Genomic DNA, 19275 nt, shown 5'->3' on the forward strand with positions numbered 1-19275 from the left:
TACGGACTCCTCCTAACTCATGGTCCTAGTCAATATTTGGAAAGTTAACTTATAAATTATTTAGTATATGAACTACAAAATATTACACATACTACAACACATTCTTAATATTCCAAAAAAAAATATTTATAAAATATATTAATTTATAATTTAGTCTCGTGGTATACCGCAGGTGAAAACCTAGTCATAAATACAAGAAAAATCATTAAAACTCAAATTCTTTTAAATTTAAGGTGGTATACGATAGAGCGATGAGAGATCGAGATTGGAAGAATTGTATATTGCTCTCCTATGAATAATGATTCATGGATTTATACATATAAAAGAAATTTTTAAATAGATAGATACAAATATGTTAATATCTTTATATCATAAGGACACTTTGATTCTACTATACACCCCCTCAAACAAAGACGGTGATGGAGAGAAATCAAAATCGACAATTTAAGATTGACCAATAGTGTGAAAATGGAAGCTATTGAAGGTGTTTTATCAGCCTGTTTCTTATTTTTCTTTTTTTTTACACGAACCACTAAGGATTCTTTTCAAAAAAAGCAGCACATTTTTGTTTGATAAAGCATTGAAAACGATTAAGAAGCTTCTTTCTTTCTTTTTTTTTTTTTTTTTTTTTTTTTTTTTTGATATTAATGTTAAATTATATTTCAAAAAGTAAAAACTGTTTTACAACTAGTGCATCATTTTGCTGATCTTTTCAAAAAATAAGGCATTTTAAATTGTCAAAATCTAGTGCCTAGCCAAGTAGGAAGAGCATTGTCGTATCGTCGATCTCCCTTGAGTCCAATCGTTAGAAGTTGGTTTCGTAGATGCTTGTCAATATGCTGAATGAGGCGGGAAGGAGGATTGGGGGTTTCGCCATGTTTCCTCCCATTACGCTCATGCCAAAAGGTATAGATCGTTGCCTGGAAAACAGAGGATACGAGGAACTGCTCTGTTCGATCTCTCCAGTTGCCAATGGAGGGGATTATCGAAGACCAGCTTGTGCAGAAACGAGTCCTGAAAATGCCTTGTGCAATGTTTTCCCATACCTCCGAGCTGAAGCTACAAGCGAAGAACAAATGGTCTCTAGTTTCTGCAGCACTACAGAATACACACTCCCCCAGATCGCCGCGAGACCATTGTGCCATCCGGTCACCAGTGGAGAGCTTATTCCTTAGTGCCAGCCAAGTACAAAAGGAGAACTTTGGTGTCGAGTGAACAAACCAAACGCATTTGTACCAAGGGACCTCAGTTGCCGTGGAGCGGATTTGATTCCAAGTTTCCTTGGTAGAAAAACGTGGACGAAACTGACCATTTTTCCCTTTCCAAAGAACCATATCTTCTCTGGTGGATCTGCTTTCAAATTTAGCCAATAGTTCAGCTTCCATTAGAGCATAGTGCTGCAGGCGGTGCCTCCTTCGACCACGTCTACCCCATGCGTCCGCAACTGTCATTGATCTGCTTATTCCCATATCAATGAAACCTCTGTCCCCCACTATGTCAATCAAACGCCCCATGGTTGACCAGTTATCAAACAGAAAAACGTTTGTGAACCATTTCCCACTTTAGTTCTGCAAGAAGAAGCTGCAGAGTGACGATATTTGAGAAATTTTCTCCACATCCAGGAGCCTGCAGTGGTGGTTCTGAGGCTCCAAAAACACTCCTGCTTGAGTATCGAGCTATGTACCCACTTAACCCACAGAAAGTCCCCTGAAGACAATATTCTCCAGATCAACTTTAGACAACAAACATCATTCATTTCATTCAGAGATCTTAAACCAAGGCCACCTTCTATCTTTGGCTTACATATGTCCTCCCAAGCGACCTTACCTTTGTGAGGATTTAAATCCGGACCAGACCAGAGGAACGCTGAGCATAGTTTATCTATCTCACGAGTACATTGTTTTGGAAGACGAAAAGCAGAACACCAGAAACTGCATATGCTCCAGAGAACCGACTGAATCAATTTTAAACGTCCTGCAAAAGAGAGGAAACGGGCTGTCCAGGAACCTATTTTTTTCTTAATTTGCTTAATGAGAGGCGAACAGTCTGAGAGATACAGACATTTTGTAACTAAGGGCAAGCCTAAGTACCGAACCGGGAGTTGGCCAACCTCTAAGCTAAAACTGTCCTGAATCTCCTGGCTGGCAGATGCAGATAAACCACCCAGGTAAACTGTAGACTTCTCCATACTAATTTTTAAGCCTAAGCGCTTAGCAAAACTGTCAAACACCTCGATTATGCCTTCAATGGACCTAACCTTACCATCAGAGAGGACCATAAGGTCATCCGCAAAACACAGATGGGTAACACCAAGTTGCTTACACTTTGGATGATAACCAAACTGTCGTCCGACTGCGCTATCTAACATTTTGGAGAGGACGTCTATAACAATAACAAACATGTATGGAGATAGAGAGCATCCTTGTCTCAAACCCCTTTCATGTTGAAAGAAACCCACAAGTTCACCATTTACCTGGACTGAGAAGGAAGCCGTTGTCACACAGAGCATTATCCAATGCACAAAAACAGGCGGCAAATCGAGGGTTGTCAAAACGTTTCTCAAGAAAGGCCATTGGACAGAGTCGAAAGTCGAAAGCTTTTGATATATCAATCTTGATGGCATATCGACTTGAAATGGAGTCTTTATGATAGTCCTTGACTAGTTCTGTAGCTAGGAGGACATTCTCAATTAATAAACGGTCCTTAACGAAAGCCGACTGATTGCCAGAGATGAACTTTGGAAGGAGAAGCTTCAGACGGTTCGCTAAGATCTTGGAGATGACCTTATAAAGAACGTTACAGCATGAGATGGGGTGGTAATCCTTCATTTCACGTGTCTCAACCTTTTTTGGAATCAGAGCAAGAATTGTAGCATTTGCACCTTTAGGAAGAAATCCTTTATCAAAAAAGGATTGAACCGCAAGTACAAACTCCACCCCAATAATGTCCCAAGCCGCCTTAAAAAACTCAGAGGTGTAACCATCAGGGCCTGGAGATTTGTCAGAAGGCATTGCGAACAACACCGTCTTGATTTCCTCCGCCGAGACTGGTCTTGTAAGGTGTTGCTTATCTTCCAAGGAACACCTAAACGACAATAATGCCTGCAATTATGCAACCTGAACCCCCGCATAATCAGAAGGGATAAGCTGGAGAAACTCCTTAAAATGACGCTCTGCTTCTATCTTGATACCTGCCTCATCAGCAGTAATACTACCATCAGGCCGTTGGATTTCACGAATCACATTCTGGGCTGCTCGAACCTGAACTGCCCGATGGAAAGTTTTATTATTTTGATCTCCAACTTTCAACCAGTGAAGCTTAGATTTCTGCTTCAAGTATTTCTCCTCAAATCCTGCAACAAAACTCCACCTATCATAGGCTTGTTTCTCTTCCGCCATAGCAGTGGTAGAGGGATAAAGGAGGTTAAATTCCTGCTTTTCATAAAGATGAGCATATGCTTCCTTCGTTTTCACAACCAAATGGTCAATCCTGTTTCTCGCCATAGCTTTAAGTTTAGGCTTGAGTGCCTTAAGCTTCTTTGTAAACCGGAAAAGAGATGATGTAGACAAGATTGATTCTGTAATACCCCAAAATTCCACTACCAGTGGCTTAAACTCAGGCATGTCCACCAAGGAATTTACAAATTTGAAAGGTTTACGACGTGGCCTAGGTACCCCTTGACTCACCAGGTTGATTCGTCAGCGTGAATGATCCGAACACCCACCTGCTTCGAAAACATTATATGACTGTGGAAAGTCAGCGAGCCAAGCCTCACTTACCAACACACGGTCTAACTTTTTGGATATTAGATCATTCTCTCGCTTATTACACCAGGTAAACAGGGGGCCTTGAGACTCCAAATCAGAGAGAGAATAGTAGTTCACTACCGACTGAAAATCTTCCATACCCTCCATAATACCATGACCATCTGCACCACGTGAATGTTCCTCTATGGCTAAAGTCTCATTAAAGTCACCGAAAATAATCCAAGACTTATCCCTCATTAGTGGAGAGTCCATATGACAGCGTAAATCCTCCCATAAGGCTTTCCTCTCTTCCATCAAATTGGATGCATAGACAAAAGAACAAAAAAAACTCATTCCCTTCCTCCTCAAACTTAACTGAACAGGTAATAAGTTGCCCTGTTTTGTATACTGGAGTCAATCTCACATTACTCCGCCACACCACCCAGATACGCCCTCGAGCATGATGCTCATAATTAGACAAAATCGACCAATCTTTGAATAACTTTGCACCCAACCACTGTACCTTTTGCTCTTTTACCCTTGTCTCCAACAGACAACCAAAACGCAAATTCGGATCACCCACCCACTTCTTTACGATGGAATGTTTTGAAGTACGGTTTAAACTGCGAACATTCCAAAAGAAGCACGACATTAATGACGCTTTGAAGAGTTCCTCTTACTCTGATCCCTAAGATTGATGTTAGGGAGTTGAGTAGTAGGCTTCGAAATAACTTTATGAGTGGTCTTTGAAACACGAGGCAAAACTGGACGTAGTTGAGGGATTTGAGAAGTCCCCAACTGAGTCTCTTGCTGAGTGGGCATACCCGTATCATCCTCCAGAGGACTCGAGTCCTCGACAGCATCAGTCGAAATCGTTTATTCATCAGAAACAGCCTCCTCTGTATCCCCCTTATCACTTAGAGCTGAAAAAGCATTGGATAGAATAGAAGGTTCTAACAACTTCCTCTTTATAGACTTCTGCTGACCCGGGCTTCGAGTTGTTTTAGGTGTTGTCCACTCTTCCTCTCCTCTAGCAACGTTCCCCACAGGAGAAGTAACACTAGAGGGAAGAGGTTCACTTTCCCATGTTTTGCTAGCAGGGGTCGAGGTTGGGATCAGTCTTGCTTCTTGATCAGAAACAAGGATAGGAGTATTTTAGTTGGTGAAACAGCAGGTTGAGCTAGACAAGTCTCCTTGAGATGGCCCCATTTACCACAAACTCCACACTTTGGCGGCAACCAAGGATAAGAGTACTTAATGACGATCTCAAACTCTCCCTCTTCCTCTCCCATGAAGACAAGATCCTTTGGTAAAAGCTTAGTCAAGTCCGCTTCGACCAGAATCTGTGCAACATCAAAACTTGTGCAGGCATCAGTTTTCGGGTGGAGGCGTCATGGTTTACCAACAACGCTAGCCAAAAACTGTAAACCCTTATGGGTGAACATGGTGGGTGGAACATCAGTTAGAGTAACCCACAGGGGTATTGACTGCAAAGCAGGCTGAGTCTCCTCTTCATACGGATACCACTTCGTTATGACCATGGGAATATCCATGATATTCCACATCCCACGATTCAAAACCCTACGCCTCAGAGACTCACTCCTAATCCGAAACTTCACAATAGTGTCATTAACTTCGAAAACATCAATCAAAGTGGAGGTGTCTCCCAAACGCCATATTTTGTTTACAATCATATGTATCTTACCCACATTAGGAGCCTTAGTGCTCAAAAATTTCCCAAGCAGGAAATCCTCCCATAGAGGTTTGGAGCCCTGCAAGACGTCCTTTGGAACGATGACCCGTTGTTGACCATCAACGTCCACTACATCAAACGGTTGCTTAGTGAAACCATGTTTCCGAGCTACATTGGCATAAAATCGCTTAGATTGTAAGCCCACCCCCTGCTCCAGATTCGTTTCCTTTAACCCTTCCACCCTGTCCTGCACCAATTGCAGACCACCAACCTCCTGAGAAACGTCATCCCCCTGAGAAGAAATCCTCTCATCCGACACCGGAATACCTCCCCCTAGAGTTGGAGAGGCCGTCGACGACATGATTCTTGCGTGAAAAACCAAAACCCTATATCGCCTTTTTTGTCTCTCGCCACCAACGATTAAGAAGCTTCATGGCTTAAAGAAATGATAATAACAATTTTCAAAAAGAAATTCTATTTTTTCAGGAAAACTTGGTTTGTTTATAAGAATTTTGGATTGATTCGGAGGTCCATTATAGACTTGACTTATGAGTTATGAAAACACTAAAGAAAAATAGAATTAGAAACTTATTATAGCTTTATATTCAAAGGCATATGATATGCTTCTCAAATTTCTCAGTCACCTCTTTATTTGCATCTTCATCCACCTCTTTGGTTGCTGCCTCACTCACATCATCTTCCTTTTTTGACTTGATGATGCTGTGAGAAAGAGAAAGCCTAGGCCTCATTGGAATACTTAATGGAGGAAATGTTACTCGAGAACGAGAAATCCCTTAAGACAACATTGAAAAGCTTGTTAAATCCTAAATTTCTAGGAATGAGAATGAAGATCCAAGCAAAGCCATGGAGAAAAAAACTCAAAAAACAGAATTAGAGAAGAAAAGTTTGAAGATGAGTAACAAAGAGCACATAAAAATGTTGAGAAAAAGGAAGAGAAGATTATAAAAGATACCAAGTTTTCTTAATGAAAAAGAAAAAACAAAAATGTTATGTGAGAACGATAGTACAAGATGATGATGTAAACTGTCGATGTATGATTAAACTTTGCTATTCACAACTGGGTACAATATACACAATGGTGGAAATCAAGATTTGATGAAGTTCAATTTTGTTGGATTGAAAGACAACAAAATAAACCAACAGATTATCTATCAAAGTCTCCAATGCCAACATTTCATAGCTAAATTATTGTGCCAGTTTCAATTACAAAGGTTTTACATTCAAACTATTGTAATTTAGTTATCAATTAATCAATATATCGATGTTCAAAAAAAATCAAATCTTAAATCAAGGCATTGGACCGTGACTCGTTCGAGGCTATATATGAAGGAATTTTGCGATGAGATTGCAATGAATTTATGGAATACTAATAGGTAAATGTGAACATTTTATTGTTATGTCAAAAACTCATAAGCTAGTAAGTTTTCTAAAAGATGATTTTATTTGTTATGTCACAATAAAAATTAAGTTTAAGATGGCGTGTTTACATGTTATAGTGTTTATATTTATTTATTTATTAATATAGACAAAAAAATACAAATCTACAATATACACATAATACTTACCACATGTTTTCATATTATAATAGTCACAATTGTATTTACCAATCATGCTTTCACTTAATCCTACTGCCTAAGGTACAGACAAATTTTTACAGCAAAAATCCTAAACAACTATAACCATAGTATTCAAACAAACAAATTGTACAGAAAAACAAAAGTGGTTGTTTATGAAGAGAATTCTTAAATCTTGTTTGTAAAGAAGTAAAAAAAAAACCCTCGTAACCAAAATCAGAAAAAGTAAGAGAAATGAATCCGATATTTTGGATAATTAGAGCATAGACAAAAAAAAAAAAAAAAAAAAAAAAAAGCATTACAGAAGAAGAAGGCCAATATGCTAATACAAAAAGTGTTTTTTTTGGATGTTGCTAATAATAATAATAACTAAGGTAGCAAGAACCACTGGCGGGAAGAAACGGTTGGAAACTGCTACTAGGGAACTGGCGGTACAATAAAATTACATGAACGCCGATTCTCTGGGCAGATGCAAAGTAAATACAAGAAAAAAAGAAACAGCTGCGGAAAAAAGAAGGCAGAGAGATTTCTCGACATCTTCTCTTCTCTCTGCAACCACGATTATGACTGTACATTGATAAAAAAAAAAAAAAAAGAAAGAAAAAAATGTTGAATGAATCAAGAAAAATAGTTACAGAAGATTTGCTTTGTAGAATAAACAACGATGTCTGGATTGAAATCAGCAGCTTTGGTGTCTCGGGAGTTCGAAAATCATTGTTGGGAACCATCATCACCGGTTGAGAGTTTTGCATAATCAATTGCAGAGTCACCTGAGTATAGTAGTCAGATTAATGCACGGAAAGTTCAAATGGAAGCATAATGTTTTCGGTAATGGTTTAGTAGCCCGAGGTGAGGAGTCGGGAGGACCATTTTAAATGCTAATAAACAAGACTTACTTCGGGTAGACTCAGTTGATGAGCGTGGTGGCGAAATGCCTCCTTTGATATCTACATTCATGATTCCACCAGACTATGAGAAAGGTAAAGCTAAAATGACATAAGTCCACAAAAGTAATGAAAAAACAAACAGTTGTTGCACCTAAAGAATGGCGAGAACCACGAACGGCGTCAAAGTTTCTGTATGTATAGCCCACGAAATTGATATTTTGAGGGGTTATGCTCACCTACAGCCAAAAACAAAAAAAAAGACAAGAACAAAGGTCCGTTAGATCTATAAGTACAGAGTAAGATCCTCAGTATATGTCAATCGTGATAAAGTTTTATAGCGAATAGCAGTACCTTCCATGACGGTCCAGATCCTGTTCTTGCTGGTTTTGGACAATCGACCTAAGGAAAGAATCAGGATATGTTATCACTGAGAAAGAAAGAGCATAGGAACTTTTTTTATCCTCGAGATGGCACAGATTTTTACCTCATCGAATTTCATAAAATTCTGGGTATCAAGTTCTCCATTGACCACTGGCTTAAAAGCTGCATCCATCTCATAGAGTTTGTCCCATTCGACGTCTTTGAACCAAGGATGAGCCTAGATGTGTATTACTTTGTCAAGAAGAGAGAAGACTGAGCAGTCTTTGTTACTATAGATACTGATATACATACTTTAATTTGCTCGGCTCCGGCTCCATGTGAACCAAGCCTATGCTCAGAATCACAAAGCAACCTACAAATGAGATCTCTTGCCTCAGGTGTCAATCTTGCCTCCTCGGGGAATATTAAATGATTTCTCCAGCTCACAATCTAAATCCATCAAATGTCAATTTATATTAGAGACAAAAGAAGGTGTGAAGATCGTAAGAGAAACAGAGCCAACATTGAAAGCTTCCACCATCTTAAACTCTCATCTTAGCATCAACAAACAAGTTAAAAATGATGTAAGAGAAAAGTGGAAAACACTGTAAATTTAGTAGCAAATTGACCTTTCTACATGTTGTTACGGAGTCATCTGAGTAAAATGGTGGATAACCAACGAGCATCTCATACATAATGGCCCCCAAAGACCACCTGCACTCAAATAATGAATGCATATGAGTCGATGAGATATATGTTATGTTAACGTAGAATAACCCTACTGACATAAAAAATCATGGAGAATAAATCTATAGGACATTTTCGGTGACCCACCAGTCACATTCTACACCGTATCCCTTCTTCAGCAACACTTCAGGTGCAATATAATCGGGCGTACCTACCGTAGAATATGCCTGTTTCAAGACAAGAGCACAGAAAAAGCCAGAGGATTTCGACATAAACCCCAAACGAACATTTAAAAGCACACCCCCAACGGAGCAAATTTTAGGGCATACCTCAGATGTGATATGAAAAAAAAAAAAAAACAGAGTTTAATTAATACTATACCAATTTTCTACGATTAATCTGCCAATGCTGCAGCTGTTCCAAAGGGCTCTTCCAACGCCTTCCACGACGTCCTATTGGGCAGTTCTCATCACCATCGATTGATTCATTTATATTCTCATCATTCAAAGGTTCATTTACGTTCATAGCCGAAATATTTCTACAATCGAGAGGCTTACAAAGACCAAAATCTGATAGCTTCATATGACCATACTTGTCCAGGAGAAGATTGTCTGGTTTTATATCCCTGCAAAAGATCTAACCTCAAAGTATATACACACAATATAACGCTGCATTCAGCACAATTAGACCAGTAAGAAGTAGACTAACCTGTGAACATAATTATGCTTATGTATCGACTCAATAGCCAAAACACTTTGGGCAATGTAAAAGCGAGCCACGGTTTCAGTCAAAGTCTCTTCCCTCATAAGCAAAGTCATCACGTCACCACCAGACAGATACTCCATGATAAGGTACAAATATTCTGGATCTTGGAACGAATAATAAAGCTTCACAATACAGTCACTAGCAACTTCTGCTAGCAAGTTCCTTTCTGCTCTAACATGTTCAACCTATTTATTTAGAACAATCAACCAACAGGGTATCCTAGACTTAAAGCCAAACTTTATAATGCATAAATGTAAAATGAAGAGAAAGAATGAGACAATTGTAAGACTCACTTGCCCTCTACTAAGCATTTCAGACTTCTTCAGCTTCTTCATGGCATAAATGTTGCCTGTCTTTTTCTCACGGCATAGTCTTACCTAAGAAAAAGATACCACATTTAAAAAAATATTAACACCGGAATGTTCAAAGTTGGTAAAATCGTAGAGACATAAAACCCAAAAAGACTAACCTCACCGAAAGCTCCTCTACCAATAATACTGAGAAGATCGAAATCATCAACGCAAAGCCTGTTCCTCATTAATCTAGTATACTCTGTCTCTTTCCTCTGCAAATCCTCCAGCAGCTCGAGCTGTTCCTTTTCTGATACATCTAAAGATGCTATCTTTTGTTCTAGCACCAAACGTCTGCAAAAACAAAACAACTTCCATTGATACTTTGGAGAAAACAGTTGTAATATACACATCTCTGGATGAACGATCTCTCATTCTCATTATGTAACAAAAAAACGTTAAAGCTCCTAAACCAACACCATTCATTAATGCAGCACACAGATTTTTCTTCTCACAGGAATATCAACAAACAAACAGATGATGATGATGATGATATGCAAACAAATTAATGTACACGAAACATGAACCTTTCTCTACGTTGTTGAATATGTCTCATGCGCTTATTGTAATGATCTTCAATATACTTCTTGGCTGCAGCAACTTTCTCCAATGTCGAATCTGAAACCAACCCTTCTTCCTCAAAATTCTCCTCAGCCTCCGGCGTCACCTTCACCACCACCTCCTCGTCTTGATTCTCCATTTTTTTTTTGGGGCTCTCTCTCTCTAAATCTCTCGTCCTCTCTCGGTCAATTGTGAGAATAATATGATTGCGAGAACGAAAACGAGTCTCTTCTTCTCCATCGATCAAATGGCAAATTTACAAGTTTGGATTTTGTAATTCAGAGAAAAAAAGGAATCAGAAATTATTACCTGGAAATTTTGTTTTTACTATTTTTGCTATTTTAGGCAAAAAAGAAAGATTAAAAATTAAAAAAGAAACACAAAAAAATCAACAAACTAGGACCCGACACGTGGAATACTTTTTTTTTTCGACAAATCAAATATATTATATCGCAAAGAGTTTTACATGAGTCACTCAAATACAACCAATGACACAAATATAGGAAATTGAACATAATTTCGATGAAAAAGTGGAAGTGGCCCTACTTTCTAATAAAGTCTTACAGGCCAACAGATAAAATCTGTTACGTCTCTCTTTCACATACTTGTAATTGGCTATCACCTTATAGATGAAACTCCAAAATGATTTTCGCATTAGTTTTGTTAATAGAAAAAACTGAATAGTTGCTTGGAGTGATTCTGAATCTTGTCTTCTGAAACTCAAAACGATATGCTGGAAATGCCTAACCCATCGTTACTGATTATTGAACATGATTTTCCTTTTCATAGACGTAGAAATTTCCGACCAAAGGAAAGAGAAATAATCATCATCATAGTCACTCACCACAATTGTCATTCCCATCACGCTCGTGTCTTGATTTGGATAATACGAAGGACACATCAAGTGAATAAAACGACGAACCAGTTTTAGTAGAAGAAAGGGTTTCAACCAGGAAAAGTTGTCACCATCATCATTCATCGCCTTCATTTTAACACCACATCTATTTCGGATTCTGATTAGCAGACTGATTCCTCCATTAATTCCAGGATCAAAAACCCATGTTAAAACTCCATACCTTTGGGTAAGAGAACATTCACCGGTTGAAACCCGGAAATTCCACCGGCAGTGACCGAGCACACCGGAAAAAAACTTTCTACAAAGAAAGACATCACAATTCTTTCGAATCGACACTACGTGAAACGAGCGACAATGGAGATGAGATGAATCTCTCATATAGATTACTGAAATCTCAACGATTTGATAGATAATCCAAATCAAGGATTGATCTGATGGGGTGACCATAGTCTGATTTGGAAATGATGGACTTAGTCCATGTAACACCATTGTCGTGAAGAGGCAAGTTGCGTGGGTTTGATAATCTCGATTTGCCAATTTTAGTTACTGAAATTTTAAAACTGTGTGGTAATTAGGAGATGTAAAAGCAACTGTACAAAGAAAACAAAACAAACGATGGCCGACGCCGGACAAGCCAACGCCGGCCGGAAAAGGTGGAGAACGAGGGTTTTGCTGTGAAACGGTTGGTTTGAGGAAACGCCTATGGCACACGTGGAGTACTTTAAGTGGGTTAAATCAAAACTTTTACAAAACTACATTAATTATATTTATAATTAACCCTTTTTAATTATCATTTTAATAGTATAACTAATTTAATTACACTTTTTATCAACAATTTAATTTATTCTAAAATAAATATCTAATAAATAATTATTTGAAAGTGAGACATTATTGTAAATTTTATATTTGTCTAAGTACATTTTATATAAATTTAATAAACATTTATATATACTAAAATTATAGAAAAACATTATTTTGTGAATTTATATGCATGTTTCATATGGAAGTGGAAGCTTATTTCTGGCTAAGGCAGATGGTGTTGTTACTTAGATTGGTTTTTTTGAACATCACTCATTGAATGGTTGGTTGTATGTTAAATTTGTTTGCATATTTGAAGTCATCGAGCAAAAGCCTTAGATGGATTTGTTTGTATGTATGTATCTTTCTGTTGTTCGAACTTATTTTAGGCTAGTGTATCAATGACATGGAGTTTCATGGTTCGTGAGAAAAGATGATGAAAACATCTTTGTTTTTAAAAAATAGAGTATATCTATACTAAATAAAAGCAGAACCTATAAGCTCCTGTCCACCTAGGATTTTAAATAACTAATAAAGATTCGACATCACTGATTAACATTTTTTAAATTTGCAGAATTTTGTATATAAATATTTTTTAAACACCAATCGAAATCAGACATCTCAATATTTAACATTTTTGAAATTATGTAAAATTTATATATTAAAATGCTTATAAATAAGTGTATGTACAATGTCCCACATCGGCTATAAATTTTTTAGACAATTGTTCATAACCATTATAAATAAGACTAATATATATTTTCAACTACGAATAAGCAGAAAGCTTGATTTATCCGACGTCCAAATTTAACAATTTTAAAAAGTTTAAAATATTACAATTATTGAAACTTTGACAAGGTTTAAATGTTATAAATATTTAAACTTTATAGAATGTTTAACAATATTATACATACCCCTATAGAAAGTTTAAAATATTATAAATATTTAAACTCTATCAAAAGTTTAGGTGTCATTGATATTTTACTCTAAAAAACTTTAAAATGTTATAAATATTTAAACTACATTCTAAATTTTAAATTATTATAAATATTTAAACTATTAAAAATTAAGTATTATTAAATATATATATTTGATTTTTTATATCTTGAAAATATCTTATTTATCTCTCTTTGTATTTTACATCTCTTCTAAGGTGTAAAACATGTTTTTGTATATGATGTTATAGGTGATTTGATATTGTTTCAATAAAAAAATATTTGTGGGTCTAACGAAGAAGGATTGGCATTGCAAGACCTTGATTCGATGTTGTTTGAGTTAAGTTTTAAAGTTTAAAGAAAAAGGATCGACGACAAACACATTTTTTATTAGTTATACATTCGTTTATATTATCTTCTCTGCAAGTAATTTGCAATTTTGTAGTATTAAAGATTTTGGTTTGAGAAGTTTTAATACATGTAGATCTAAAGCTGAGTAAGTATACAGATGAAAGTATCAATAATTGAGTGCATGTGGTGACTATGCTAATCCATGAATTTTACGAGAAAAGAGACAATGATTTTGGTATTAGAATTTGATGGGTTAACAAGTTATATAATAGTAAAAAAAGGTTTTAAATGATTATTTAGTAGAAGAATGTGAGGAAGATGACGAGGAAGAGGAAGAAGAATAGTATAATGAAAAACTGGATGGTAAAAGTAATGATGAAAATTATCATGAACAAATGACAATGAAAATAACGAGAAAAATATGAGAAGTAAAAAAACAGTGGAAAAAGAACACGAAAAACATAGATGGTAACGGTCAATTAAATATGAGAAAACGAGTTTTATTTCATGATTCTAAAAATATTTCCTGTGTGTGATAGTCAAAGAAATAGTTTAGTATATGTAATGTCACCAATTTGAATGTCCTATCCATCTCGCTTGGATGTCCAGTTAAATTGATGATTCTTTCGATGAGATTTGATTTTTTAGCACAACTGATTTTTATATTTTAAAAAGTTGTGTATCTAAAATAAAATTTTTGCCTTGATACTAATTTAAAGTTTTCTATAAAATAATATTTCATAACTGTCATCAATCATATATAATTTTCACTAAAATATATCAAATAAACTCACCGTAGTGTGGGTTCAAATTAAAACGTAGTATTATGAAAAAAAATATCTTCACATAGTAAACCAAATAATATACTTCAACAAACTAACTTTTCCATTTTTGTGGATTTACAACCATGATCCAAACCACAAAACTCTATTTTTTGGTCTTATCGCATAAAACTACAATTTACAAACCATATATTTACATGCATATGAGAATATTTACTGCAAATTCAAAGAAAAAAATTTACAGAAAATCTCCAACGAGAGAAATTAGCCAGTTATATTGACAATATCATTAGAAAACCGGAATCTTGATTTCCAATCGTGAATCGCAGACCGGAGTGTATGGTTTGGTGTGAGCTTGAAGTGGTCGAGCTTTTGTCGAGTCACTGGTGAAATGTTGTGTTTCTCGAGCCACGCTAAGATCGCTTGCTTCTCGTACGTGAATCCATCTGCTGCTATCTCTGGCTCCTGCATTATCTCCTGTATATATATAAAAAAAAAAACATACTTCAAAAATCGAAACATTGCTTCAAATTGCGGTTATTGAAATCGTGTACCAAACCAGGTGAGCTTTTCCTTACCCGTAAGATTGGACAGAAGTAATGACTAGGTGCTCGTAAATTGCTTCCTTCTTTCTTTGTTTTCGAATTGGCTGTCTCCACAAGCCGTTTCAAAGCCGGTATAACTTCCGATTTAAGATCCGGTCTATCTCGGCATCGAAATTCCGCACATTTTAAACCAATCCGAGCCAACTCTTCGGTTTCTGCCAAAGGCCAATCGGTAACCGATTTATCTAGCATTTCGGTTAACGTTCCTTTCTTTACCGCTTTTTCGACCGCTGGTACAAGCCCCCCCGGCTGACGAGCCGTCAACAGCTGAAGAATGGTTATGCCAAACGCGTAAAGATCTGATTTTGGTCTAATCGTTCCGGTTCGATGGTATTCCGGATCAATGTAATGCAATGTACCAGCAAGAACCGAGTGTCGGTACATCGTGACATTATCCGGTGCAACATCCGTAACCAGCTTGGCTAATCCCACGTCAGCAATTTTGCTCACGTAGTTCCGGTTTAACAAGATATTCCCCGGTTTTAAGTCGCGATGAACAATTGGTTGCGGTTTAGAGCTGTGCAAGAAGGCTAAACCGCAAGCTACCTCGAAAATAACCCTAAACCGGATAAACCAAGGCAAAGGCGGTTTATTATTCCTGTGAAATATATATTCCTCGAGGCTACCATTCTCCAAATACTCGTAAACCAAACAACCATTCTCCGGACAAGCTCCGAGGAGAAGAACCACGTGTGGATGTCGGAGTTGGCTTAGAACCTCAACCTAGAGAGTAGTGACACCAAACCGGAAAAAAAAATCAACCGGATCAAATCAAAAGTTTAACCGAAACCAGACATAGTTTAGATAGAAGTAATGGTCATTATTAATTACCTCCTTCAAGAACTCCTGTTTCTTCTCCGGTGTATCTAGCCGGACAACCTTAACAGCTGCTGGAGTGCTATCAAGACTACAACGGTAAACTTTGCCGTATCCTCCTTCTCCAATCACTTTTTCCGGTGAGAATCCCTCGGTGGCTGTTACGATCTCATCTATTGTGTATTTCCTGTACCGGTGATCGGTTCCTAAAAGCTGATCGATCACTTTCTTCTTCTCCAAGTAAGTCTTTAAAGCATTCACCTCCGCGATCTGTCGCTGACAAAACTCTCTTGCAAGCAACGCTTTCGCGGCTTCTACCTCTTTCACCGCCTTCATGTGCCGCTCTTTCTCCAGCGTTGCTGTTTTCCTCTGCAATTCTTCTTTCTCCACAGCACTGGTCACTCGTCTTACGCTTTTTGAACATTCAGTGGAAAGCATTTGAACCTAGTAGAAACACCAAAACAAATAATTTACTTGGGGAACAAGAAAGTAAAATGATTTTGATTCAAAGACGTACGGGTAATAATAATATATATACCTTGTTTTGTGTGGAGTAAAGCTCTTCACAAGCTTGTTTATATTTACCGACCGTAATTTGTAACTCCTTCTTCAAACGCTCGACCTCTGCTTCAATCTCAACCTTTCAAATTAAACGACACCAAATTATTCAAACTCTTTTATTGTTCATTCTTTACTAATCTACATCAATTCAATTGCACCACAACATGTTAGTAATGTAACCTTCTTTGATTTTCTAGATGTTGCTGATGGCGAATCTGAGCTTTGCTGTTTGCTAACGTTTTTCTCAAGATTCGATTGGGGTTCCATACAAGTCTCATCAAAATCTGAGTAATTTAGCTGCGGTATATCGGATCCTCCACGCCGCCTTACAATCTTTTGAAATATTGTTGCATTAGACGCCTTACTACTTGGAGACGTTTGTTGTCTATTATTAAGGAGGCTTAATGCATCTAACTTCAGCTCTTTGGCTGATGCTGACCTCCTCGTGCCTGCCTCTTCAACACCCAAAACAAAGAGAAAATTTCAGCCATGCATGGAAATCATATTTTTAAAAAAATATATAATTGTTGTTAATCACTTCATATACATCAAAGGTTTATATTATATGCATTTATCATTCATGTATTTTGTAATATGAATCCCTAATCGATTGATCCATGTTGGTTGCAGAATCCTTCAAATAATAAATTTCAATTCAGAGTTATAAAGATTATGAAACTAGTTAAATATTTTTCCAATCATAGGTTATAAGTCAAAATTTGTTCCTTTTAAGAATGTACATACCTGAGTATTTACTACTATATATTAGACGACTTAACATTGCAATTATATTAATGGACATCTCCTATGAAACCACTATATATGTCTATTTGTATACTTTACCTGTGGATTGTCGAGGATCGGATAACGTTTGAGACCGTAGAGTGTGAAAACTAGCCGCCCAGTTTCTCAGGAAGTCATGGGAAATCACGGCTGAGGATGGACTTGTGCACGGCTCTGATTATTAAAAGGGTAACACGATTAAAGAAAAGTTTTATGGAAAACGAAAACAGAGAGAAAACAAAAAAATCTACTTATTTTACCTCCGATAATTAATGTATCCATAGATTTTGTAGTGATTCTGTCTTTACACACAATGTATACTTCACATGTTTCTGGTACGTATTTTAAGACAGTCAATGGTACTCCTGAACCTTTTGATCTCCTACACCGGAGAAAACACAGCCGGTTAGTGTTTATAACCGAGTGGATTGAGAAGAATTTATACCTAACCGAGCTATGTAAAATTTTTACCGTGTGAATATGTTTGAAGAGAACGATCCCATAACCAAACTGTTAACTCCTGATTTGGATGTGAATCTGATAAGTGCTTTGGCAGGATCGTCGTACTCTAGCAATAGAGTCTCTACCTGACACTGAAGGTTACACTAATTCAGGGAACAGTTTGACCCTAAAAATTCCCTTAGGTGTATATAAATTTTGGAGTAAAAATAGAAATGAACCAACCTTGGTACTAGTAGCCTTACACATTTTCAAGAAGGGTACAAAGACCGTTTCAAATTCTTTTTTCATATCCCTCACATACATTTCCACCACTCTCTCCTCCACTTCCTCCACCGGTAATCTCTCTCCGGCTGCAACAATAAACCGCCGTTCTCGTAAACATTACTCTTAAAATTGTTAAATATTGATAAATACCCTAAAATAACACTAAAATAAGTTTTATGGACAACTATAGCACAAATTCCATAAATTTCCAAAAATAGCACAATTTAATACATTAAAATATTTAAAATTAATTTTTAGAATTTTGTTTTTTATGTTTGGGTTCTCAATTTCACATATAGGGTATAGTTTTGAGGGGTAGGGTTTAGTATTTTGAATTTAGGATTTAATTTTAAAAGATAAATTGGTGCTATTTTTGGAATTATAGAGTTGTTGTGCTAAATTTGGAAAAAAACTTTTTTTCGTGCTATTTTTGAGAATCTCCCTTAAATATTCATCAATCCGCTACCAAAACTACACTTATAATCGAATAAAATTTTTACTTATTAACCGATCGTTTTTTTAGTTTTTACCTTATTGAAAAAGAGTAAGATAAAATAACTAATTAATTATAAATCCATTCTATGAATTTAATTATAATTTTCGACCAACATGTGAAAGAAACAAAATAAATAACTTTTTGCTTCTCTTTTTTTTTTCTTGTCTTTTTGGTTATATAAAAATGTAATCGATCCATAAACAAGACAATCGAAAATGTTTTATAGACATTCGGAAAACAAGAAAGATATTTTTGGTTACATCATGAAGAAATTCTGTTTTACTTGGTGTAAAATGAGGTTTCAATTATTTTCTTTTGCCTTTTGGTTTCCTTCACTTTTACATTAGTTTATGGAAAAAAAAAAAACAAAAATGTGAAATTGTGTTAGATTGAGAGAGATACTTACAAGGGGTAGGAATAGAAGTAATTGTGGGGATGACGTGAACCAACACGAACCTATCAGCCTTACGTGAAAGATTATCGAGGGCCCACCGTACGGCACGGCAACTTCCTGCGCCGCCAAATTTGTCTCCGATCAAACCCTTCACGGCCACCGCCACAAACAACTGACCCTCTTTCGCCTTTTGACCACCACTCATTTCTTGCGTCAGCTCACCACCATCTAATCACTTCTACTTACGTAGGCCACAAGTAACCAAAGAATAATAATTCAGTTGCAGAGATGGGTATCTCTCTGATCACGACTATATTGTATTGATAGCTATATATATATGTGGGTAGTTTAGGACCAAGTATTAGAAGTTTTTTTTTTTTTTTGGTAAATATATATATATATTTGATTAGTAGCCGAACAATGATTGGTCTTTTGGTCTAATTTTTGCTGTGATTTGTTTTAATCAATAACTACAATCCTAAGATACGTTTTAAAATAAACTTCAACAAACAAAAACTATGACTCTAC

The 19275-nt window shown here is 36.6% G+C and overlaps 4 protein-coding genes and 1 pseudogene across 4 annotated transcripts; all 5 read right to left on the reverse strand.

Annotated features, from left to right (window-relative positions):
* Window positions 1-737: 737 nt before the first annotated feature.
* LOC147950317 (uncharacterized) lies at window positions 738-1514 on the reverse strand. Its single transcript, XM_087512919.1, has one exon. The coding sequence runs from the start codon at window positions 1512-1514 to the stop codon at window positions 738-740; it is 777 nt and encodes a 258-aa protein (XP_087369045.1).
* Window positions 1515-3107: 1593 nt separating this feature from the next.
* On the reverse strand, window positions 3108-4061 carry LOC147950318 (uncharacterized). Its single transcript, XM_087512932.1, has 2 exons — window positions 3725-4061; window positions 3108-3577 (listed from the first exon to the last, which is right to left on the reverse strand). The coding sequence occupies exons 1-2, from the start codon at window positions 4059-4061 to the stop codon at window positions 3108-3110; spliced, it is 807 nt and encodes a 268-aa protein (XP_087369058.1).
* A 3361-nt stretch (window positions 4062-7422) lies between these two features.
* Window positions 7423-10979, reverse strand: LOC104701340 (uncharacterized). The gene is made up of 13 exons (XM_010417009.3): window positions 10611-10979; window positions 10203-10377; window positions 10027-10110; window positions 9677-9918; window positions 9350-9593; window positions 9116-9195; window positions 8911-8995; window positions 8594-8731; window positions 8406-8519; window positions 8273-8320; window positions 8073-8157; window positions 7931-7981; window positions 7423-7804 (listed from the first exon to the last, which is right to left on the reverse strand). The coding sequence occupies exons 1-13, from the start codon at window positions 10781-10783 to the stop codon at window positions 7746-7748; spliced, it is 1578 nt and encodes a 525-aa protein (XP_010415311.1). The 5' UTR covers window positions 10784-10979; the 3' UTR covers window positions 7423-7745.
* Window positions 10980-11115: 136 nt separating this feature from the next.
* On the reverse strand, window positions 11116-11989 carry LOC147950319 (uncharacterized; annotated as a pseudogene).
* Window positions 11990-14413: 2424 nt separating this feature from the next.
* LOC104701349 (U-box domain-containing protein 34-like) lies at window positions 14414-19055 on the reverse strand. The gene is made up of 10 exons (XM_010417018.3): window positions 18760-19055; window positions 17816-17943; window positions 17603-17724; window positions 17392-17513; window positions 17192-17305; window positions 16529-16803; window positions 16326-16427; window positions 15803-16231; window positions 14945-15694; window positions 14414-14843 (listed from the first exon to the last, which is right to left on the reverse strand). The coding sequence occupies exons 1-10, from the start codon at window positions 18950-18952 to the stop codon at window positions 14631-14633; spliced, it is 2448 nt and encodes an 815-aa protein (XP_010415320.2). The 5' UTR covers window positions 18953-19055; the 3' UTR covers window positions 14414-14630.
* Between the last annotated feature and the right edge of the window lie 220 nt (window positions 19056-19275).

The sequence above is a fragment of the Camelina sativa genome, chromosome 1, assembly GCF_030686135.1.
Source record: "Camelina sativa cultivar CO46 ecotype springtype chromosome 1, ASM3068613v1".
Lineage (NCBI taxonomy): Eukaryota > Viridiplantae > Streptophyta > Magnoliopsida > Brassicales > Brassicaceae > Camelina > Camelina sativa.